Source organism: Girardinichthys multiradiatus, chromosome 10 (genome assembly GCF_021462225.1).
Source record: "Girardinichthys multiradiatus isolate DD_20200921_A chromosome 10, DD_fGirMul_XY1, whole genome shotgun sequence".
Classification (NCBI taxonomy): Eukaryota; Metazoa; Chordata; class Actinopteri; order Cyprinodontiformes; family Goodeidae; genus Girardinichthys; species Girardinichthys multiradiatus.
Window position 1 is genome coordinate 14460693 of NC_061803.1, and position 25302 is coordinate 14485994.

General features: G+C 39.3%; 1 protein-coding gene across 2 annotated transcripts; it reads left to right on the forward strand.

Moving 5' to 3' along the window:
- Positions 1 to 3398: 3398 nt before the first annotated feature.
- Positions 3399 to 25183, forward strand: fam53b (family with sequence similarity 53 member B). Of its 2 annotated transcripts, none has more exons than XM_047377983.1 (5): positions 3399 to 3579; positions 11912 to 12142; positions 12836 to 12884; positions 14777 to 15558; positions 24172 to 25183. In XM_047377983.1, exons 2-5 carry the CDS (start codon positions 12053 to 12055, stop codon positions 24478 to 24480), a joined length of 1230 nt encoding a protein of 409 aa, XP_047233939.1. In that variant the 5' UTR covers positions 3399 to 3579; positions 11912 to 12052; the 3' UTR covers positions 24481 to 25183. The 2 variants fall into 2 exon arrangements, with proteins under 2 accessions (XP_047233939.1, XP_047233940.1); XM_047377984.1 differs by having other exon boundaries at positions 3402 to 3579; positions 14825 to 15558.
- The last annotated feature ends 119 nt before the right edge of the window (positions 25184 to 25302 follow it).

The window sequence follows — 25302 nt, forward strand, 5'->3', positions numbered from 1 at the left end:
TTAGGGGTATCAGACTGATGGAGGCTGAATACAATTCACATCACAATTATCTGAGCTAATTTTTTTTAAATAATTAAATTCACACCTCCAAGGAGTTTGAGTCTAACTTTCTAAACATTCAGACCAGTGATGGCTTGTCTAGAACAACACTAGAGGGCATCAGTGGTGGCGTGAAGAATTGGATGTTTGACAGGCAGTCATAACAGTAAGACAAAGTCACACCATGTTGGAGTTATTTTTAAATCATAATTTGGCAACGACCTGGGTTTGGATCTTCTCAGAGGGGACCTTTAGACCCACTGAGATGTGGCTGTTCACTTAAACTTGGCTATAAACGTAAAACTAATCCCATAATTAGTGGGCTGGATGAAAGGCAATGAAACTTAGAAGGGAGCGCCATGAAAGCCACATGGTTCATTTTATGTGCTGACTGTAGACACAGGACCCCATTGGGTAAAAGAAATTTCAGCAACACATTAAAAGGCAGTATGTGCACTTCTGAATTTTAACAAATGGTGTCAGTGTTTTTCTTTTAATCGATCTGATTTGTTGGACGAACCAGATTTTCAAACAGTTAAATATGTTTTATGTAAAGTTAGAATGACATTTAGATATCTAGAATAGGTCGTCTCTCCACTGTTTAATCAGAATTAGAAACTAATAACCCACACTTCTAGAGAAAGTTGAAGTGTTTTAACAGATTTTGTTGACACATTGCATGAATACTAACTTCTATAGCTAAAAAATGGGAATGTTAGTGACAGAAGGGATTAACTGTTCATTAAAGTTGAGAAGCGATGGCTCCTGTAACAGGAGTTCTTCAGCCATCTGTCCTTGGCTTGTGTGAGCCACAGATGGCACCCAGCATTATGCAGGGGGCTCTCTATAAGGTTGATTTTTCACTGTGAAAAAACCGGAGCGTCAAAAGCAAAAGTACGAAAAAACTAAGAAATAAAGGCTTACAACTAGTCACAAGATGCAAGTCTGGATTACTTTTTGAGTCTTTTCTTGCAACACTTTTGGTGGATACTGCCCCCTATGGTTTTCCAAGCCACAGCACACTCAGCCGTTTCCTACCATCCTGTCCTCGACAAGTACAAACCTTATTTATTCATCTGCTTCCAAAAGATTCATCGGTGAGATTTCATTTAGAGAACAACCTAGGAAAATAGAAATTTTGCTGTGACATATATCAAGGGCCAAAATTGGCAAAATTTTATAAATAAATGGCGAAATCTATATTCATACATGTGATAAATCAAATACAATTGAAAATACATACGTTAATAAATAAATTTATAATCATTTAAATAATTTTGGAAGTATATATATATATATATATATACATATACTTTTTTTTATTTCATGGATTCCTTTAAGTTTTATTTAAAATATCACACATATATTTATTTGACAGTTTATTTACCTGGTTCTGGTAGTTTTGGCCCTCAACATGTGACTATTAAAGAACTGCATCTTTCCAGCAACTTATCTTGGCTGGTATCTGACGTTGTGTAGGAGACAAATCCTTGGTTACCGTAAAAAAAAGCAGACAGTCTAAAACAGAGCACGGCAGTCTGGAGAAGATTAGAAGAACACAACAGATGTTACTCCTTGATTAACAATGGTGTCTGCCAGGGGTGAGCCTCAAGCTCCCCACCCTTTAAGGCCCAGTGAAGCAACTTCATTCTGCCCCCTTGGAAATGTGTTAACATACTGTACAAAGCATTTTAAGGGTATGTTACAGTAGCCAAATGATGCATTGCTAAATATGGTTAATTATTCTTGCTTTGCTGTGGTTTTCACACAGTTTGAACCTTTACACATTGCTGTCACATAATAACCACAAACCTCGGTGTTACAGGGTTCTGCGAGACCAACACAAATTAGTACATATTTTGAAGTGGAAGGAAATTGATGCATGTTTTTTTTAATTAATAAAAATATTAAATCGGAACAGTGTGGTGTACATTTGTTTACACCCCCCTTTATTCTGATTCCACTAAAACAAAAGTCAGTAAATAGAGTCCACCTGTGTGTCACCTAATGTCAGTATAAATCTAGGCGTTCTGTGAGCTTTGTAAGAGAATAGTAGACAAACAGCATCATAAAAATCCATGAACACAGCAGGCTGGTCAGAGATATAGTTGTGGAGAGGTTTAAAGCAGGATTTGTTTTTAAAGCAATATCCCAAGAATAGAAAATCTCACAGAGTACTGGTCAATCCATCATTAATGAGCCATGGTAACTCTGTAGGAGCTGCAAAAATCCACAGCTCACGTAGGAGAATCTGTTCACAGGACATCTATTAGTTGTGCACTACACCAATTTTGCCTTTATGACAGACAAGCAAGTAGAAAGCAATCATTGAAAGATATTTATTTTGAAGTTTTGCTATAATCCATGTAGGGGACACACCAAATATGTGGGAAAAATGCTCCCATCAAAAGGAAATCAAACTGAGCTATTTGGTCTACATGGGAAAAGGATATGTTTGGCATAAAATTGACACTGCAGATCACCCTGAACACACCATCCACACAGCATAATGGTACCACCACCATGTTTCACAGTGCAGATGTTTTTCTTATGAAGGGACTGGGGTGTTGCAAAGATGGTTCTACAAAAACTAAACATTTTGCCTATAATTAAAGTGTGAAAAGTACCAGTCTAATCTTGATTAAATTGTTCAAAAGCCTTTTAACACAATTTGTGAAATCACAATATAAAACCGGGATTCTAAATTTTCTCAAAGATTTAGCTGACTTTAATCTGTTCATCAATCTAGATCACTTATCAATATGTTTACTTCTGAATGTAACGCTGCATTCAAGATATGCCATTGATATTTTAGACGCGTTCTCATTAAATCGAATTAGTGAAAAAGTCCAACTTTTTTGACATAAAACTCTTGAAAATGTTACAACCATACTTAGTCAAAGTTTTGTCAACTTCAGCCACATTTATTGTTTTGTGTAGATGTACGTTCATAAATGCTATTTAATTTCAAAAGCTTGCCAAATGGAGGCTTATTCTTGTAATTGGACTAGGCCAAATGATCTGGATCCCTGAAAGACATGGAAACCCCACCATTATTTTTGCTTTACTCAGAAGCTGCGATTACTTTTCATTACTTTTGGGGGATTAGACTACTAGTTAAAAGGGGAGGAGGGGGGTATGTTTCAACAAAAATAATTAAAAATTAAAATTTTTCCATTCGTGTTCATTAAACTTTGGTTCAGGAAAGACCAAAGCTTTCAATACCGCAAATACTATAGATGGTTACTGTGAAATAGGGCATTAAAATGTATAATTAACCCAACGGAAGCCTCCTCCTCCCCCTGTATGAGTGGTAAAGTCCGCAAGACGTCACAAGCTCATTAGCGTGTAGTTCTGTGGGACATTAGAGTAGTAGGACAGTGTTGTAGTTTGTAGAGAGCAGCTGAAGTGAGCTGTTCTCTTTGGTTTCTGCCTTGTTCTCGTTTCCATTTTGCAAAAAGAAAGTTTACCATGGCTAACAGAAACTAAACAGCTGCTCCGGCTTGTTGGAAATCCGAGGAACTCAACATAGTGATGCTTGTGAGTAGGAAATTTTGTTCAAATGTTACCAACATTGCTTAGAAAACTTACAATAACATCTATAGCTACACCACAAAAGTGTAATATATTGTTTAAAAACTATGTTGCTTATAAATGGTGAGAAATATGGTTGTTATTAGTGTAGCGTCTTCGGTGGAGTATGAATAGAGTTCCTGTTAGTTAGCTTAGCAAGTTTTCCTCATGAGAACTACCATAGCTGTGTCCCTTTGTTTTGTCTGTTTTAGCACTCACGTAATTCCCCTTCTTTGAACTGATTTTTATTTTATAAAGTCTGCTCCTTTGTTATTATATTTTATAAGTATTCAACTCAAACAATGTGAAATATGTTGGGTGAACTTCATAAGTGTTTTGAAATAACTTGTCAGTCATTTTACATGCCATGTACATGAGTGGTTTAATATTTCATAATAAGTCTTAATTAAGTGTGTTGCATCATGTGTTTTTGTTGTTGTTTTTTTTTTAATATTTATTGACTTTGTAGGACAGTCATCTCAGTGTGGTTTTCTTCAGATGCAAACCAATATGTTTGGTTTCTTTTTGAAATTAGTTTCAAATTGAGCTGGATACTAACTGATGACCCCTTATTTTATGGCCCTTTTGACTTTTGGTTACAGACTGCCACTGCAGCGAAATGTAGTTGTCTTATCTTTGTGAAAGCCAACCTACCTTTCAAGTTTGCAGTCAGGGCTGGCTGACACGCCACTTACAGATTCAGCAGTTTGTCAGCAAGCATCATAAACAAAAACAGGGAAATGTGAACACTGAAGTTTCCCACATGGCTGCACTGAGTGTTTTACAGCTAAATGGTTTCATTTCTGTTTTGCATGTAAAGGTTTTGGTTGCTTTTGTCAAGTTCAACATTTTGTTCTCATTGTGGTTTTGTCTCATTAGCTTCTCTGGCAACTCGTTTTCCTTTTCGTTGGAAATGGGGTTTTAATAGACTGTGCCGTCACTTTTGGACCAGCTCAGTTTTTAGGGCACTTTTTCGTGTGAAACTGAGAGTCATCCACCTGGAAGATTCACTGCAGGATGAAAAACAGTTGAACTCAACTGCATGCCACCAGGGCTCACAGAGGATTTCCCTTTCCTTTTTCATTACCACTGAAAATATTTAGTTATAATCTAAAGATATATTTTAATTCACATTTTGCTACAATTAGGTGTGAAAGAAAGAAAGAATGCATCTTTCTTTCTTTCTTTCTTTCTTATTCAGGTTTTTGACCAATTTTCCATTTACTTATTTCCCCTTTTGAACTATTGTGCAGGAAAAAATTGTACCACAGATAATTTGACAGAGGTATTGCAGATAAATCCAGACATTGAGGAAATTCAACATTATTTCCATCTATGTATTGGAGTATTTGGCCCTAATCTGTATATAAGTTCTTAGCTTTAATTTATTTATTCATTCAATGGGAACAGAATAACTTAAATGTTCAGTTTTTAACCTACCGATCAGAGCTGATCCAGGAAAAAAAATCAGCCAATTCTGATCTCCAGCCGATTTATTGCTGCATTTACAGCTCAGTCCTTTCAATAAAATGCCAAAAAATATGCTGAAGACACCAGAGTTCTCAGTATGGGGCATACCGTAATGCAGAGCTGCCTCCGTCCCACCTGTTTCTGTTGCTCAACTGGCTATCAAAAAGAGAAGACTCCTAAACATTTTTCTGGCTTACAAAAACCGAAATTATCCTTTTTTTCTTTCTGTTGTTAAACTACACTATGGCCGGGAGTGGCTGCAAGCTGGTTACCCTAGCAGATTTCCTCACTAATTAACCACCTAATATCCGCTAGCTTTACTCCCAATGGGAGTAAGAGCACCACAACAATGTTAAGGTCAAAACATAAAAAAAGATAATGTTCTGCACATTTACTTTAAAAACCTCTACTAAAGTAAGCGAATTTATTCCCATGTCTATCAATCAAAATGATATAAACAAATATTTGACATGGAAAACATAATTATACATGTAATTAAAAGTTTACTGATTAATTGGTAGTTTTACTCAAGCCCCTGTGTAATTAAGATACTTTGTTAGATTTAGCATTCAAGTGGACAACTTTCCTCACTAACTTGGACAAGTTTTCCCAAAGCCTTGATTACCAAGCTCAACAAAGCTCTTGTTCTGGACAAATGTATACAGTGCAAGCGATTATGTATGAGATAATTAAGCGGCGAGCCAGCTTTAAGAACCTAGGCCTCCCTGGCGGCCATGCGTAGCCATGCTGAGCCTTTGTGTTTATGGTAAGTGGGCAGCTGCATGCCTGTGAGACCTTGGCTGTACCCCAGCCCCTCGACTGAGCTCGATAGCTGCCATTTAAGCCTCCTGGCCATGCTCATTTCTGACTATTCACTCGCAGCTTTAAAGAAGTGGAGCAAGCCTCCCGTATGACTTGGTGTAATTTCTGTGAACGTGTTGGACAGCTGTGTGCTTGCCAGCACCTTACAATGAGTTTCATAAAGTCCCTTTCATTCAGTCAGCTTCGACAGTACTAAGTACCACCTGCTGCTCGCTGGGAGTTAAATAATGACACCAACAAAGGAAGTTTCAGGTTTCGAAAACCTGGAGTTTTCCCTGTGACGCGCAGTGTGCTGCTGCAGAGAAAAAGCCGTTTCAAATGTATATCATATTATAGTTTCTTTTTCTAGACAGATACTCGGTCAATTAGAATATAATTGATTCATTAATTTATTTAGGTAATTTGGGTCCAAAAGTGATCTGACAAAAACATTTTTGTTTTTTTATGATCATGGCTTACAGCTAACGAAACCCCTAAATTCAGTTTCTCAGTCAATTAGAATATTACACAAGATAAACATAAAAGTTCTTAGATAAATGCTTTTTGGTCTAAAAATTAATGGGACTGCTGACTTGGCAGTTGTCCAGCAGACAGTCACAGAGACAATCCACAGGGAGTGTAATCCAAATAGTCATTGCTAAACAAGCTGCCTTTTTAGAGTGCTGTATCACAAACATGTTAATGGAAAACTGAGTGGAGGGAAGAAGTGTGGCAGAAAAAGATGACTAGAATCTGACTTGCTTGGCATTCAATGAAAAAAACAAGATTAACAAAGAAATCTGGGCCTACTGAAAAGTATGTCCGTGTACTGTACAGGATATGCACTTAAAACATTGTCGGGGCTCCTTTTTGTATGAATAGCTGCATCAATGTGGCATGACATGGAGGCAAGTTGTCTGAGAAACTGGTAGTAAAGCCCAGTTTGCTTTAATAAGAACCTTCCGTCATCTGTATTGTTGGGTTTTGTGTTTGTCTTCTTTCTCTTGACCGCTTTAGAGCACAAGCATGGGATGCTCCAAAATGTCCTGGTAGATGGGTGCACTGCCTTTTGACTTCATAAAACACTATGAACATATACAATGCACATGACATGTCTCTCCAAATTATAATTGAATGTGTGGCTACGTCACACTGAATCTCGAGCAACTTAGATGCTGGGCAGGTGTTTTTTTTTTTTTTTTTCAACATTTTCCTTCTACTCAACTTTCCATTAATATACTAGCATACAACATTCTGTCTTTTGAGGGAGTCAATGACTGTCTGCTGGACAACTGTCAAGTCAGCAGTCTTTCCTGTGACTGTAGGCCATAACATGGTTATGACATTTCTATATTAAACATCCTTTTTATTGGTTTTACGTAACATTAACATTTTGATAGAAATTCAATGCTGGGTTTTCAATAGCTGTAAGCCATAGTCTTCAAAATTAACAGTGAACAGTTTTGCTTCTTCAATTGAATTGCTGAAATAAACAGACATTTTGGTGATGCTCTAACTTATTGAGATGTGCCTGTATTCACAAAAAGTGAGCACCAATTTGGAACCTGCTATTCCTCAGGAATTTAGTTTATTCCCCAGTTAACGTTCGAAGTCCGGCCATCTCAGGTGCTCAGCAGATGCTATTATCGTTGAGACAGTCACAATACTCCAACTGTTGAATGCTGTTTCTTTAGGAATGTCAAAACCTCTTAATAATTTTCTTAAGGATTTTTGTTTATTTATAAATGTTGAATCTTTTTAGGGAAAATAAACAAATATTTAAATATATAAGTGACAAACATTTAGGTTTGTAAGTAGCCTGAATAAGCTAAAATAATGATATCAAACACTGTTGTTTCCACAAGCTGTCGTAGTGCTATAAAACGGATTAGTATTAGCGCTAATTTTCAGTCAGACACAAAGCTAACAAATCCTTATGTAATGATGGCCTAACCCATGGGATTACAGTCTAGGCGATGTATGGAAAAGCTGCTCAAACTTGAGTTGTGGCATGCTGTTGGGATGCATATGTCGCCTCAAGGCACTTTAATAGACAAAGGGATCCAATTCATATACATTTATATAAAAAAAAAGTCCTCATTCACTTTTGTATCATTGTAATTTGTCCCAATGGAATTCAGTCTTATAGTAGGATTCTGATCCAATTACTTACAGACCAGTTCAATCCTAATCAAAACGAAATACAATGCAGTTGAAGAAAACTTGCCAAAAAAAAAAGCCCCCCAGTGTCGAGTTGACCCAATATGCTCTGTGGTTTCCTCACTTGTTGTATCTCACTTCTGCAGCATGATAGCTTGATGTCTCTGACAAACCAAAATGGCCACGGTTGCAAATTTTCTGGTGACCACAAAGGAAGGACAGAGTAACATCTGCTCATCCAAGGCAGCATCGTCATTGCCTTTCAGGATAGACGGCAACCAGCATATGCAAAAACTGTAATGGAAGTCAGTTTGTCAGTCAGGTAGTGGTCTGTTTTTTTGCATTTGATGGGGAGTGAAATGTTCTGCTGCTTTCTGCTCAGCGATTAGACTTCTCAGTTGTCAAAGCAGCTGCTGCCTCAACCCAGATAAACAGTTATCGAACACCAGAAGCATAGAGACTCCCACCAATTGTGGGAGTGTCGCTAAGGGAGGTGATTTTCAGGTTTTACATCAGAGTTAGAGGACAGAAATTCTTGAGTCCGAATTTTGCGGTTTGTGAGATGCAATTAGTCAAGTTTGTTTATATAGCAGTTCTGGGCACGGTAATGAATGCACTGAGTGCTAAGCATGGTTCGGCAGGAAATTCTCATTATAACCTTGAGTAAAAATACCAGTTTCACCAAACAAGAAAATGTAAAACTTAAAAATTTATTTTACTTCAAAGTGAAAAAAACACTGTTTACTATTACTAGTATAATAAGCTAATGTTGGCTGGTTAATTAGTTGGGCTACCTGCTCAGGTAGCCAGCCTGCACTTTCTCCTTTAGTTTCCATATCATGGTCTCCTGTATTTTTCATTACTGAAAATATTTCCACATTAGCCTTCTGAATGGCAGTTTGCAGCAACCGGTGGGGGATAGGGCAGTGCTTGGAAACTTTATGCTATTTGTTTAATTGTTTTCTAGTCTGGAAAAGTACGGACATAAAGAATAAAATACTGGAAACTATTCGAACTTCCAGACTTTAGTTCCTCTCCCGTTGTCCAAATCCTCTGTCCTTCTGTCTGTCCATTCATAGCATTAGTAGAACAATCTAATGTTGGTTTGTTAGTCAGGCTACCTGCTTGGGTAGCCAGCCTGCTTTTGGTCCTTTTCTTTCATAGCCATGACTGTCTGTGAATTGTGTAATCCTGTCTCGTCTTGTAACTGAGGGAAAAATGTAGTATTCAGCCAGCTGATCTGCAGTGTGTAGTGCAAACTAAAGCAGCACTATCCATCATCCTTACTGATGTAGTTTTTTTTAAACCGTTAGAATATTGTGCAAATTTTGTTTTTAATCTTTGTGTAAGTATTGTGATGCTGTGGTGGTTTTATTTAATCAGCCAATATTTCCTTAGTCTGCTCTGACTGGTGAAATGAACATACAGGAAAAAATGTTTTGGTTATCCTATTTATTGAATGCATCAGTAAACTGAAATATATTTAAAATCAGATCAAAGTTAGGGGCATATGCCTTGATACACAAAAATAAATAATATTGCTACTTTTCAATTTTCTCTTGAATTGAAAACTACTACTTTTGTCACCTATCAAGAAGGTTTCATTGATGTTTTAGACCATAGACCTTAGAAAAGGAAATTGGAAACGGTTAAGCGACTGGCTCAGTAGGAAGAGTAGTCGTCTTGCAATCAGAAGGTTGTGGGTTCGATTCCAGCTTCCTCCTGCCATATGTCGATGTGCCCCTGGGCAAGGCACTTAACCTCAAGTTTCCTACCGATCTGCGTATCGGTGTGTGAATGTGGCTCTAGTGTAAAGTGCTTTGAGTGGTCTGTATGACTGGAAAAGCGCTATATAAGTTCAGTCCATTTACCATTTAAGAATTGGCAGGTTGTAAATTGTCGAAATGGCATTATGGAAATGTTTTGTATTTTTAGATTCAAAATTATTACCCCATTCAAAGAAACCTGCGGCGCATTTTTGATCTTGTGTTTTAGCCTTAAGGGAAAATCAAAAAAGGATCGGTCACATTCGGCAGACCAGAAAGTTTTATAGTCTAGATAAAGCCAGATCTGTGGATCTCTTGCTATCATGATGTGTGACTCTCATATGTCTGCATATGTTTGCCTGTCCAAAGAAAAGAAGTGTCCCTCTCTTCCTTTTTTTTTTTTTTTTTCAGCATTTTACATCTTTTATTTTTATTCAAAACCTAAGGCAAGTTTGAGTGGTTTTCCAAGGCAGCAGGACTAGGTTAGGCCTTTATAATTGTGTATTCCACTGGTGTCACGCAGCAGAGGAATGTTTATAATTATGTTATAAACCTCGCCCATTTAAAGTACTCTGTTCAAATTTATGGTGGTGGGAGGAAGAAAGCGAGAGCATCAGGATGATGATTTAACTGTTGCAATTTTCTCTAACTGAATATTGTGGTGGTGTTTACGGTGGGAGTATGAAGAATGTCGGACAGCACTGGGGAGGCATCAGTTTGGAGAAAGTCATGTCTCTTTCTGTGTGTGCGTCTCCGGGTCATTTGGGTGCATAAACAAGTGTTTCCTCTTCTCCAGCGTGGTCGCAGCTATCTTGCAGATCTCTGTAGTTGATGGCCACGAACGTCATCCGGCCCGATGCTCTGTTCCTTTCTGCCACGAGAAAAAGCCAAAGAGGCCTGTGATTGGAGTGGATGTCTTTGAAGTGGCTTTTCCACAAAAGCTCTCTCCTTTTTGCGTTTGCTGTCTCAAGGTGATAGGTGTCAGTAATGGAAATCATATGCCAAATGCAAACACCACCTTTGGCGTGCTCCTGCATGGTCTTGTGATGCTGTTGCACTCCACTCCAACCCCAAAAGCTACAGACGTCTCTGATCTGTCCTCTTCTGTCTTTGTTTGCTTGCTTGTTTCCTGCAGTGACCTTCAGGGCTTCATACGACCATCTCGTGTCCTCTTTGTTCCATGATTGCTCTACCTGACGTGGCCTCGCGTGTAACTGATCCCCGTGGTAGTGAGATCCCCTGCAGCCATTATATAGATTTACATCTGAGGGGGCTCAATCAGCAGTTTTAGTGTAATCGTGGAGAAACGATAATACGAGGAGGGTTGTTTTGATAACTGCAAGGTCAGCTATTCCTGGCCAGCCCCTGAGGAGTCAATTACACAACTCCTCTGTGGGCTCCAGAGTGGGACACTTTTATGGAAACTTGCACGTATCAAAAAAGGTGGAGTTCCACTTTATGTAGAGGAGGCCATGTGGTAGTGAAAACGCATGACGGCAGATGAGACGAGGTTTGTTCTGGGAATGCATCCTCAAAAAATCTTGAATTTCCAGTATCTTCCACATATGTAGATGCTGAACAGGATGCACGTGTTGGAGCTGCAGAAACAGAATCCATGTGTGTGTGTGAGAGAGAGAGCTTGGGTGTTTCAGGATTAAATATTTATTTGTGCATGAAAGGCCACCCTGAAAGGATAAATGTCTGAGAGGGGCTTTGAGTTTCAGATTAGTAATGTTTGTATTGAAATGTTTGGTTTTTATTTGGTGCAGAGATTGTAGTAGGAAATATTACTATTATTACAGAGTTTTTATGCAGTCTGGAATTTGATTCATTAATTTTTTTAAAGATCTGCCCATTTGTACAACATTGTACAGTTATACAATTGTATAACTGAAGACCTTGCCAGCACTCTGTATTGGATATCAAAATGATTCTTCAGAGGATTCCTTTAGGGGATCTAAAGAGTTTACTTTCCATTTGATGATGCATTTCAGAGAGTCCAAGTCAGGAATCCCTTCTCCTCCATCAGCTGCTTACATGGTCGACAGAATGTCAAAAATGCACCGAATTCTAATCCCGCTCTCATCTCTCTGCTCGCTCAGGATCTGGCCGGGGAGTGAAGCACATTCCTGGAGAAGTTAAGGGTCGCTGTGTTAGGCATATGACAGCCGACTAACACCGACCAAGCCCGACGAGATGGTCTGCAGCCCGAACTGCCATTACTGGAACGGCTGTGGACAAGGATGTGTGTTGCGATGGTGATCATTTACAAGAAAACAGTGGATAAAAAGGGCGGCGACGATGTAACATCAACACGTACGGACTTGGGCACGGTGAGTGGATGTTTTCAAATTACGTAAGCAAGTTTTCTTTGTGTGAGAAATGCGTCATTTCGTGTTTGTGTGACATGGCCGGCAGACTTCAGCTGCGTTCTTCAAAGGATAGGATAAAGCGCTGCTCTCAATTAAGGCCACCTATCTCTCCACATAAGCCCTATGTCTTATATGTCATAAAACAAATCTGAAACTTGACTCTCAGGCAGAATTATTAAGTTGCCGCCTGAGTGACTCAAAGGACATGACATCAGAGAAACAATGTGGATGTTTTACAATCATAATTGGAGGATATTTATGTTACAATTGCAGATCATTGCATCATAATAGCTGATGGCATTAACCAGGATTTCTCTTGGAATGACTGTGGAGTATTTTTGTTAAACAAGGCTGACCAACTCTGACTAATTTTTTTGTTATGCATCCTTGCAACTTGAAGCTCCACCAGCATAGAAAGAAAATTCCCCCACTTATGTGGACTTAGATTGCCTCGAGTCTCATGAAATGAAGTCATCTTACTCTGTGGCCGAACTTTCATTCACCACTCGAGTTGCACAGTACAGACAATAAATGCAAAACATCTTTACTTTTATTTAACTTATTAACTGTTGCCACTATAATCACACATTCCTTTTATTTCAAGGGTGTTTCTAAAAAGCTGACAGATTTTTTTCTGATTTATAACTCCTCCAGGCGCAGACAATGAGCCAGGGAGCGGCACTTTTTTCTTGTGGACTCATGGGTAAGCTTTTCTCATCTCACTTGGTCAATATGCAGTTGTGGTCAGAAGTTTACACACATTAATCATAAACGTGTGTCGTGATTTTGAATTTTTTGGCTTCTGAAGGTTTATCTGAGCTCTTTAACAGGGTGGAATGATCATACATCAAACTACTTTTATAATTTCTAAAAACAAGTTTAAAATTATTGTAGGTTTTCTCTAATCCTCACAGGGTAAAGAAAAGTGTATATTCATGTTGCTTAGCAGGATGCAGCTCAACCGCGTACAGTCCTTGCAGAGAGAGAACGATAGTACCTGCAAGCCTTGTTTTAGCTTTTCATTTTGATTATCATTGTTGTTTATCTTGAGTGAGGACCAAACCCTCTGCATGCTAGGAGTGGAAGATTGCTGCTAAGTTGAGCTGCTGACTCACCACCTCAGATGATTAACTTTACTCAAAACAAAAGAAAGACAAAAATCAGTTGGGTGGGTACTTGTTTGTGAGGTATATATTGACACCGACTCCAGCATATTGAGCCAGCTGGACATTGAGCTGCCTTCCTTTTTCCAGTCAGCTGCCACACAGACAGGGACACTAAAGCACTGCCGGAGGGTTAGGGCCGGGTTTATTTTTAGTGCCCATAACACAAAGCGGCGAGCACTATGAATACAGAATATGGAAACGAGGGCCAACGGTCTGACTTAAGCAGTAGTTTGATGCCTCTTAAGTCTTTTAATTGTAAAATCTACAAGAGTCACTTAGTGGCATCAAGGTACACCGGGGATTCTAAAAGGTTATTTCAAATAGCTGCTAAAATGTGCCTTTAACCGTTCCTGCAGTTTACAGTTCTTTTAATAAAATTCTTGAGTTTCTTTTTTGATTGAAAACTGCTGGCTCTATCAAAGAACCTGTTTTCTCCTGACCAAAATCAGTCAAGATCGCATTCAGCAGGTCAGACTTTGCTGAAAACCCTTAATCGGTATTGGCCGGGAACAGCCTGATTGGTCCTTCCCGAATTTATGCTGTTCAGAAATATTTCTACTCATTAAAAACGCATATGGTGTGGAAAATTAAAAAAAGAAAATCTCCATCCATGTGATTAAGATGAAGTCAAAGGGTTTATTTTCTAATTTTGGTTTAGTCTTTGTATAAAAAACAAGTTTGGTCTCTCAGGATAATAATGTAGATTCTTTGAAATCCTAGTGGAAAATTGACTCTGTGGAGTAAGAAATTTAGCCCTCAAGCCACGACGCTCCTGTCACTATTGAACAAAACAATCAATATCAACTAAGCATGGGGTTTTTATCAATAGTGATGCGGCCATCATGGCTCGAGGGCCTGAATTGTACTGCATATTGTCAATTTTCCATTACGATTTAAAGCAAGTGATCCTGATTGAGCAAACTCCTGCAAAAAGAACCACAAGAGATTCATTTGTGAGCCACTGCAAATTAAACCAAACAACAAAACAGGCTTTTAGTCAAAGTTCCTACCAGGCTGTATGGGATTCTCAGTGTATGAGTACCTTGAGCAACGATACCAACCACAGTTTGGAATCCAATTCATTTACAAGAGAAAAGCAACAATTCTTCCTACTGCTGCTAGAGATGTGCACAATAGCATTATGATTACTACTGTTTCTGATTATATTACGTAGATTTAAGCAAAAATACAGAACAAATCCACTAAATTTAATAGTAGTGTTCAAGTAAATTTGCTCATAGCTCAGAATATTATTTAGTTGGTAGCTATCTGCTCCGGTAGCCACTCTGTCAGACACGTTAGCTGTAGCTTTCAAACTGTAGTTTACTTCCTTTTCCCCATAATTTCTTTTTATTTAAGAGAATGAAAAGTGTAGTAGCATTCTATTAGCTAGTTAAATGTCAATATGTCTTTTTTTTTTTTTTTACAGCAACTTTTGACCACTTTGAAAAGGGGGTTTCTGCTCTGTTTGTTACAGAGACGAGCCGATGGCATGGGGTGGGGACCAGCTGTGCCTTGCAGCAGCGGCCTGTTGGAACCAGCCTGGAGAGCCTGTGGGACGTCCTGCCTGAGGTGCACCGAACTTCTGCCCACTGGGGCTGGGAAATCGGCTCCACTTCCAGCACCATCTCCAGCTTGCTGCAGGACCTCAGTCTGACGGAGGCCTCACACTCCACAGCTCCCCCCTGCAAGCGCCAGTGCCGGTCCCTGTCTTGCTCCGACGAGCTTGGCAGCTGCCGCTCCACCTGGCGCCCTCAAGGCTCCCGGGTGTGGACATCAATAGAGAAGAGGAGGTGCTACAGCGGAGGGAGCGTTCAACGCCTCGGAAACTCACAGCTCGGCTTACCGGCCATGCAGCGCAGCTCCAGCTTCAGCCTGCCTGCCCGCTCTAATCCCATGGAGCCGCCCTGCTTCTCCCAGCTCCCATCGAGGCCTTCCGCCTTCTCTGGCCTCACTCCCTCCTCCGAGCCATCTGCCCAGCCCCTTTACCTCTCTCATGAACAAATCTGCCTCCCTGAGGCTCGAGAATCTTCACCAGCGAGCTCTCCTGACTCCACTCCAGAACTCGAGCGCCGTGGTGGAGAAGGTGGCCTTGCCCGAAGTCGCTCGCAGCCGTGTGTCTTAAATGACAAAAAGATTGGTGTGAAACGCAGGAGGCCAGCAGACAGTCACAAACAGAGGCCTTCCCTGGATCTGGCAAAGATGACTCAGGTTGGTGTTTGGAAAACGGATCATAAAGTTGGAAAATATGTGTAAGAAATTCCTCAAGAGGATTCTAAAATCTTGTCGAAGATGGTAGGATCACAAATAAAGGAAAGAAAAAGTCAAATGAAACTAAAACCTACTTTGAATTCAGACAATCGGTATAAAAGTTAATTAATCAATAAATTGACAGTAAACACAGTTATTTAAATCGATTAAAGTCAAATTAAAACTACAATTAAACTGCAGATACAATGAACATAAGATGAGATTCAGTATAGGAATAAATTATAATTACTAAAATGACCAAAACATTTTAACTAGAAATTTTAAGATTGCTTAAAGAAACATCAGTAGTCTCCTTCTCTCCGGTCTTTTAAGGAAGCCATTTTCACTGGCGAGGGCCATAATTACAGAATGATGCTTCCCTTTTGATTCATCTTGATTGAGCAGAAGAAAGTTGTGTGCCATCCATGACAACGTGGAACCTATAACTGACTTAAAACTGAGCTTTGTGAAACGAAGTTTATAATTTTATATGTTGAGCTTCTCATGCTTGTATGTTAAAGAAGTTTTGAACCTCTTCAAAACAGTTCCAGAGAGGCCTATCAAAGAGCCTGAGTGAAATGCTGTGATCGACTACATCAAAGGCTGCACTTGATCTCAATAATACGAGTTTTGATGGTTTGCCCAGATCTGACATTATACCAGAGGCCATTAGCAATCTTAAGTAATGCTGGATGTGAATTCCAGCTGGAATTTACCAAACAAGGCTTTTCTAAAGTATTCATACCATCTAAACTTTCTTTTTTTTACTTTTTGTCACGCTACAAGCAGCAACAAAGCAACTGAACTTCTTCTCATGTTTCCTGAAGACATTTTGCTTATCATCCAAAAGTCTTCTTCAGTTCAGTAAGAACGGCTCTTGTGGGAATAGGTGCTCCGGTCTCACCCGACCAGAGCACATTGCAGCTCCTCCAAAGAGCCCAGATTGGTGGAGTGCACAACTAATAGTTGTCTTGTTATAAGATTCTCCTAACTGAGCTGTGGATCTCTGGAGCTCCTCCAGAGTTACCAAAGGCCTGTTGTTTCTCTGGTTAATGCTGTCCTTGACTTGATTGTTAAAATAGGTGGTTGACCATGACTTGGGAGGCTTGCAGTTGTGCCATATTCTTTCCATCTTCAGAGGATGAATTACACAGCGCTCTGAGAGATGGTCACAGCTTGGGATGTTGTTTTACTACCCAACCCTACTTTAAGCTTCTCTATAATCGTATCCCTGACCTGTCTGCTGTGTTTCTTGGTCTTCATGATGCTGTTTGTTTTCTAATGCAAACCTCTGAGGCCTTCACTGAACCATTGAAATTGTGCAGAAATTAAATGTCACACAGACATTTTTAATTAGGTGAATTCTGAAGGCAACTGGCTGCTCTAGATTTTATTTAGGGGTATCGGAAGACATGGGGGTTAATATTTACTTTTATTCATAAAAGATTTGGGAAACAATGCAGCATTTTTTTTTTTTTCCTTCCACTTTTCAATCATGCTCTATCACAAGGAATCTCAATAAAACACATTGAGGTTTATGGTAGTAAATTTGACCAGAGTCTCTAGTATTTGTCAAGTGCAAATTCCACAGACATTTACTGGATGAACACAATGTTTTGCGATCCAAACATGGATCAAAGAGACTGGTCCAGCAGCATGCCAATAATAAACAGCTTCAGTAAAGGTCAAGGCATTCTTCCTCAACACATCTCCTAAGTGTGTGTCGGCCTGCATTGTTTTTCAAGGCAGTCATTCATTCATTCATGCAGGCCTTTTGAGAGTCACATTCCATTGTGCGGGTGTGGATTTATATTCACATGAAAGGAATAGAAATGTGTAGTGTTGTATTTATTACCTGGGAAAGGACAGCTGGGTCAAAGCAGAGCCCTAGAAGATGGTGTGTGTACGCTAGGGTTAGGCATCGTTTGTATTTGAACAATTCCGATTCCTGGTTTTGATTTTGGTTCTTGGTGATTTTCCATTTCGATTCTTTTAAGAGGCAGGGTCAAAAAAGTTTACGTGGTTTAAATGAGCTAGCTTTAGTGCTACCTAGGGTTCTTTCTGGATGAAATAGTCTGAACTTCTTTATGAACTTTAATTCTTTTCTATGAATTTCTCACAGAGCTATTTTAAACCATTATACAAATATTAACTATGAACTTGAACATAAATGCTATAGATTCACAGAGTTTGGTCAACTGGCTGGCTAACATTTGCAATTTCAGGTCACTTGTCTATTAAAAAAAAAAAAAAAAAAACAGCTGCCTCATTGTTGGTATAGGATGTATTTTATTGTTTTACTTACCTGACCCCAATCACCGTGCAATGCTAAGCTGTGCGTCAGAACAGGAGGAAAGGCTGCGGAGGAAGGCTGGTGCAACGTGTCAAAGACTTCTACACCGTGAATCTGGAGGTGTTTAATCATGTTAATCTGGCACACTTCTTTGCATGATAATAGTCTTATTGCAAGTGCTGCACTGAGCCGACTGGTCATTTCTTTTAAGTTAAACCACACTTTCGATCGCTGCTGCAGTCTGTTCATGGTTTCGCACATACTTCTTCGTTGGTGTTTGGCGGCTTCTTCTTCCAGTCAGCAGACAGGGTATTGGAGCTAGGAGTTGAAATTCAAAAATTTGAATAATTCTGGGATAATCACAATGTTACTGCCAGTTCCAATCAATTCTCAAGACCTTATGAACAACTCTAGTTTACCCAATCCAGGACACCTTTCTTCTATTTGTACTTAAATAATTTGTATATCCACGCAGGCATTACAACTTTCTGCCCTCAAACGGAGTGAAGTTTTACAGAGGATCATAAACACGGAGCAGGTCTCGGCCTTTTGGAGACAGTAACTTGCAGTTAAGTGTCACTGTTGTGACGCAGCAAGCAGACGCCACAGGAGCTTCAAACGGAGGCAAGGTTAATGTAGAGATAAACAACCCCAGGAGAGGCAACCAGCAATATTTTCACAGGGCTTTTAGCTGTGGATCTTCTCCGCTGTTTATGAACGGTTCTATCATTCTGGTAGGAAGGGCATTGTCTATCAACACAGGAAGAAAAAACTAAGAATTGTTTGTATTTTAGAAACGAAAATACTAGTTTCTCTTTTCAAAGGGGTGAGAAGTCTCTGAACTTACTCACCACCCAGCTGTAGGAGTTTTTCTTCTACCCTTATCAGGATTCAAAGTCACCTTACTATTCAAAGATCGCCTGCAGTGTTGCTGAATGTGTGTCTCTGAAGCGTACTGTCATCCAGACACGTTGGCGGTGTAACTTTCCTGAGGAGAAACAAATCGCCTGCTGTGGGGCTGAGCCTCACTTAGAAATGTCGGAAAGTGGAGCAGTTGGGGGGTGTTTTTTTTTTTTTTTTGTCTTTATGTTATCGAAAGTGATATTATATCTGATATCTATGTCGGCTCAAAATGTTCATATCAGTGCATCCCTGATGTAGGGTTCTGGTCAAATAAAACCAACATTGAACTTTCTGGCCCGTTTGTGAAATGTTGTAGAAGCCTATTGCCACTAATCAACCTGAATGTCCAAAAACTTACTGACTGAGTTTGACCTCATTTTAAAGAGAAAAAAAAAGTGAGCAAATATTTGAGTCTCTAAATGTCCAAAGCTTGTTGAGACACACCCCAAAAGACTTGCAGGTATACTTGCAGCAAAAGGTGGTTCTACAAAGTATCAATTCAGGGGGGCTAAAAACAAATGATTAATATTTGTAAAAGAAAATTTTAAACCATGTAGTACTTTTCCTTCAGTTTTAAAAGGATCTAATATTTTGTTTTGATCTGTCACATGAAATCCTGATAAAATACATTTTAAGTTTTTGATTGTAAAGTGACAAAAGGGGTTTGAACATTTTGCGAAGCACTGTATTGATCTAATCTTTCTGGGTGATGTAGAGTTGAGGTCAGTATTGCAGGGGGTACTGTAACTTGGATCATCATTAATGTAGTACTGTCATAGAAGCATTTTGTTTTGTTCATACCGATGTTGTTCTGGTCCCTTCCAGACTCCTCCTTGTGCCCTTATCGGTTCTGTCCCATGTTCAGGGCCAGAAGTGCTAATGCAGCAATGTAATATTTGGCCCGGTGCTGAAATATGTCCCTGCTTTACCAGAGCCAAGAAAAACAGCAAAGTTCCCCTTTGATCTACAGGTCCTTCTCAAAATATTAGCATATTGTGATAAAGTTCATTATTTTCCATAATGTCATGATGAAAATTTAACATTCATATATTTTAGATTCATTGCACACTAACTGAAATATTTCAGGTCTTTTATTGTCTTAATACGGATGATTTTGGCATACAGCTCATGAAAACCCAAAATTCCTATCTCACAAAATTAGCATATTTCATCCGACCAATAAAAGAAAAGTGTTTTTAATACAAAAAATGTCAACCTTCAAATAATCATGTACAGTTATGCACTCAATACTTGGTCGGGAATCCTTTTGCAGAAATGACTGCTTCAATGTGGCGTGGCATGGAGGCAATCAGTCTGTGGCACTGCTGAGGTCTTATGGAGGCCCAGGATGCTTCGATAGCGGCCTTTAGCTCATCCAGAGTGTTGGGTCTTGAGTCTCTCAACGTTCTCTTCACAATATCCCACAGATTCTCTATGGGGTTCAAGTCAGGAGAGTTGGCAGGCCAATTGAGCACAGTGATACCATCGTCAGTAAACCATTTACCAGTGGTTTTGGCACTGTGAGCAGGTGCCAGGTTGTGCTGAAAAATGAAATCTTCATCTCCATAAAGCTTTTCAGCAGATGGAAGCATGAAGTGCTCCAAAATCTCCTGATAGCTAGCTGCATTGACCCTGCCCTTGATAAAACACAGTGGACCAACACCAGCAGCTGACACGGAACCCCAGACCATCACTGACTGTGGGTACTTGACACTGGACTTCTGGCATTTTGGCATTTCCTTCTCCCCAGTCTTCCTCCAGACTCTGGCACCTTGATTTCCGAATGACATGCAGAATTTGCTTTCATCCGAAAAAAGTACTTTGGACCACTGAGCAACAGTCCAGTGCTGCTTCTCTGTAGCCCAGGTCAGGCGCTTCAGCCGCTGTTTCTGGTTCAAAAGTGGCTTGACCTGGGGAATGCGGCACCTGTAGCCCATTTCCTGCACACGCCTGTGCACGGTGGCTCTGGATGTTTCTACTCCAGACTCAGTCCACTGCTTCCGCAGGTCCCCCAAGGTCTGGAATCGGCCCTTCTCCACAATCTTCCTCAGGGTCCGGTCACCTCTTCTCGTTGTGCAGCGTTTTCTGCCACACTTTTTCCTTCCCACAGACTTCCCAATGAGGTGCCTTGATACAGCACTCTGGGAACAGCCTATTCGTTCAGAAATTTCTTTCTGTGTCTTACCCTCTTGCTTGAGGGTGTCAATAGTGGCCTTCTGGACAGCAGTCAGGTCGGCAGTCTTACCCATGATTGGGGTTTTGAGTGATGAACCCGGCTGGGAGTTTTAAAGGCCTCAGGAATCTTTTGCAGGTGTTTAGAGTTAACTCGTTGATTCAGATGATTAGGTTCATAGCTATTTTAGAGACCCTTTTAATGATATGCTAATTCTGTGAGATAGGAATTTTGGGTTTTCATGAGCTGTATGCCAAAATCATCCGTATTAAGACAATAAAAGACCTGAAATATTTCAGTTAGTGTGCAATGAATCTAAAATATATGAATGTTAAATTTTCATCATGACATTATGGAAAATAATGAACTTTATCACAATATGCTAATATTTTGAGAAGGACCTGTACAGCGACTCAAAGCTTTCTCACTGCTGTTTAGAAAGTTATGGATAATAACTTTAGCTTTAGCTCCCCTGGTTTTACCTATACCTGGTTATTTACATTTTGTGCTTTTATACGATCTAAACTAGTTCATTAACCAGTTTTAGGTTAATACTGTAAAAAGAATGGATGCAAATAAATCAGAAATGAGCAGTTGAACCTTGGGTTGTATTGCTACATACTGGATTTCCCTCTGTTTTCTTGTCTTGCAGTCTGTGCAACAATGATATTGGACTTCTTCTGTACTTGTATTTATGGACTTATTAGGTTCTAGGTAGTTTAAAAATCCTGAGTTCTTAAAAACATGATTATTAAAACCGGTCAACTCTTGAGTTTCTGAAGCAGGTAGAAGGGCCAGATGAAAGTAGTTTGAAAGTTTTAACATTTTACTTTTTGTTTACATTTTCTTTTCTCTTAAACGTTTGTCCAAAAGTAAGTCAATCACAAAATGTAGCGGTGACGTAATGTGAGGAAAAGGCTCGGTTTCTAAGCACTCTGGAAAAGTCTGGGAAAACAATCTAAATGTTCCATCCATCTGTATCTGTCCAGCCATTCGTCCATTCATTGATCATTTTGTCCATCCATCTGTCCAGCAATTTCTCCCATCCATCCAGTCAACTGTTTGTGCATCCATTAGTTTCTATCTGTTCAACATCTATTTATCTATCAATCAGTTTGTTAATCATTTATATGCATGTCCATTCCTACAATACCACTAAAAGGTTTAGACACACCTTTGTCATTCACTGGGCTTTTCCTTATTTCATCTTGTCCATCTATTAGTTTGTTCATCTGAACAGCCGCTCACCCTAGACACGTATGTAAGGGGGATGGTTTTTGAAAAATGGATGATATATTTAAATTGTCTATAGAAACATCTAAAGACCAACTACTGATGGTGTGCACAAGTTAACATGAAGCATAAATCAACTTTTCTCAATCAGAACCTTTTGGTTCATTTGAATCTTGAAATTTTAGCTTTTCCACCTGAATCAACCTAAGCTATTGTTTAGCTGCATCCACACTTCTTAAACTTGGTTACATGCTGCACTGTTAACGGTCTCATTCCATTTAAAGGTTACATAAGCACAAAAATGATGGGTGTATTCACAGAGGCTCTATTCTCTCTTGTCCCACTGGCGAGGCATGAGGCAGCTGTCCTTCCTTCTCCATATTAGCCGTACAGATTGGATAAGCCTCTGTTGTAAAAGCTTCTCATTCCGGTACGCACAGCTGTCACGGGGCAAGCCCGCAGCAGCGTTGGCACATGTGTATTCGCCTGAAGAAGTTTCTAGGTTTTCCCAGATCTAAGTGCGCAGAGGAGTCAAAAGGCCAACATGATGTATGGCCACTTGCTGCCTGGGTACTCGAAAAACAGACCACAGCTTTGTAGTCTCCAACAGTTTGAAATGTGAGCTGAATTATATGCTCTAGGTCTTTTTTTTATGTATTACTTACAAATTTGTGTACAAAATCTTTAAACAATAGCCATATTGGTGTCCTATTTATTCATTCAATTATGTTTATTTGATTAAGCATGGCAAACATACTTTTGCACGGACCTTCTACCCGTCAAAATATTGGCTGAACTAGTGCCTAATTGGACTTTTCTATTAAAAAGATTAAAAAACACTTATTAGATGTGAATAAAAAGGCTACACATTAATAAAGCTAATGCTGAAGCTAAAATCAAAAAATCTCATTTACAAAATGATTTGGTCACAACAAAATCTGATCAGGGACACCTTCAAAAACGCATAACAGAAAAAGTTTTTAAAACTAGACTGGTTAATAGATTCTTTTTTATGAAGATATGTTATTGATAATGTTTTTATAACGATTTTAAATGAGCAGGTAATGATTTCCACACAGAATGCTATCTTAGCTAAGGATGTTTCACTGAAGGGATTTTAAAATTTCTGCTTAAACTAGCTCTGGTAGTGTTATGGTTCTATAATTTCCTCACATAATCTCAGAAGTAATGACACATGTTCATTTAAACATTGAAACAGAAACTTTAAAAAATAAATAACAGTGAAATTTGCAAAACTCATGAATTCATATTTTTGTAGAAAGTGTCAGTGATTTTATTTGTTTTTTAAACAGGAGTTTTTGATGCCGTTATAAATGTAATCCACATATTTGTTTGTTGACTGGTTGGGTTTGAGACTGGGCAGTCTGACTATAAGACATGAAAATATCTTATTCTACAACAACAGAAAACTGAATAACAAATACTCTTCGTTTTCTCAGTATTTGTAGTTTCGCACGAGGCCTTGAATGTAGCTTTTCTGCAACAGTGTTACAGGTTTTACCAGCAACATTGACAACTCTGTGATAACATGTGAAGGCTAATTTGAGGACATGCATCTGGAAGATCATTAATACACAAACTAAAAAGAATGGGACCAAAAATGGTCCCCTGTGGAACTCCATTTTCAATTTTCTTAAAGATTTAAAGTTATCAGTTTCATCACATTGTTGATGTCCCCTTTGGATATGATTTAAATCATGATGATGACTTATCTGAGGGGTTATCCTTAGAGAGTTCTTTAGATAAAAAAAAAAAAAAAACAGCACAGACTGTATATCCTTTTGTTAAGGGACTGTTTAATGTGTCCTAAAAGAAGGCAAGTATCAGATTTTCTTGGCAAATAATACCTAATTTGTCTGGGAAGTAACCAGTTTCAACAAAATATTGGTCACTTTATGATTTATATTTCTCTACCTGTTTTTACTGATCAAAAACAAATCTTTCTCTGCAGAAACTTCGGAATTTCCACAGCCTTAGCTGCCCTGGTATTACAAGTGACGACCCATTAAAGTCAGCCCCGGTGGCTCAATCTCTCAGGTCCGACACCGATGACTTGTCTGAAAACGAGGATGGCTTGGAGTTCAACGGGAACGAGTCGTCTGACGCCGAGTGGAACTCCGGGGGCCGTGGCGACGACACAAAAGCGGGAACGGCCGGCGGGAAGGACGGCGAGACCTTGTGGGTGGGGCTGTGCAGCATGACAAGGGACATGTATCAGCTCGGCGGAGAGCTCGACATCGAGCAGATTGAGAGGAACTGAGCTGAGCTGCTTTTTCCTCCTCCGGGGGGGGAAGCTAATTACAGGACTGGAAGTTTATCACCAGGTGGTACAATAAACAGTGCTGATAGTCTTAAGGACAAAGCAAGAGGGAAGATCTTGCAGAGCGCATTCCAGGGCGTTAAAAAAAAAAAAATTCCCCCTGAGACTGAGCAGGAGTTTTGTGCTTTAAATATCCATGTTTGGGGACTCTGTGTTTAGAGTCGACTCCCCCCACTGTGCGAGGTCTCAGGAGAAAACGGAAGTCAGGGAAGAAGGATCTGATGGGGAAATAAGAAAAACAAAATAGATATTATGACATCACTCTAACCCTGAATAGCCTATATGTGCTTCGTTTGGAGAGAATTCACAGCAGGTTTGTATAAATTCTCTGCACTAGAAAGAGTGTCTTTATTTTTCCTCTGACGTTCCTCACTAGCATATAGGTACATGGAGACGAATGAACACCACTTAACGCGCTGCTGTTGAAGCTCCGTTCACATTTACTGAGCAGTAAACACCTATAAAGCATACAGATGAGCTTAACATTGTACTCAGTAGCTCCAGGCTCAACTGTTAGATCTGAGCTACTGAATATCTGAGATGCTAACTGTGTTAATGGTCTTTCTTTATTACGATTTATAACTACAAAGTTATGTAAAACATGAACATAATTTCTATTAAAAAAACAAGTTTAAAAGTTTAATTTGTAGTCATGTTATTTGACTTGACGTTTATAATCCGTGTTTTAGGCTTTGCTGGTTTGTGTCTTGTTTTGGTCAGTGGCTTAACTGTGCCATGCCAAAAACATATTCATACCCCTTG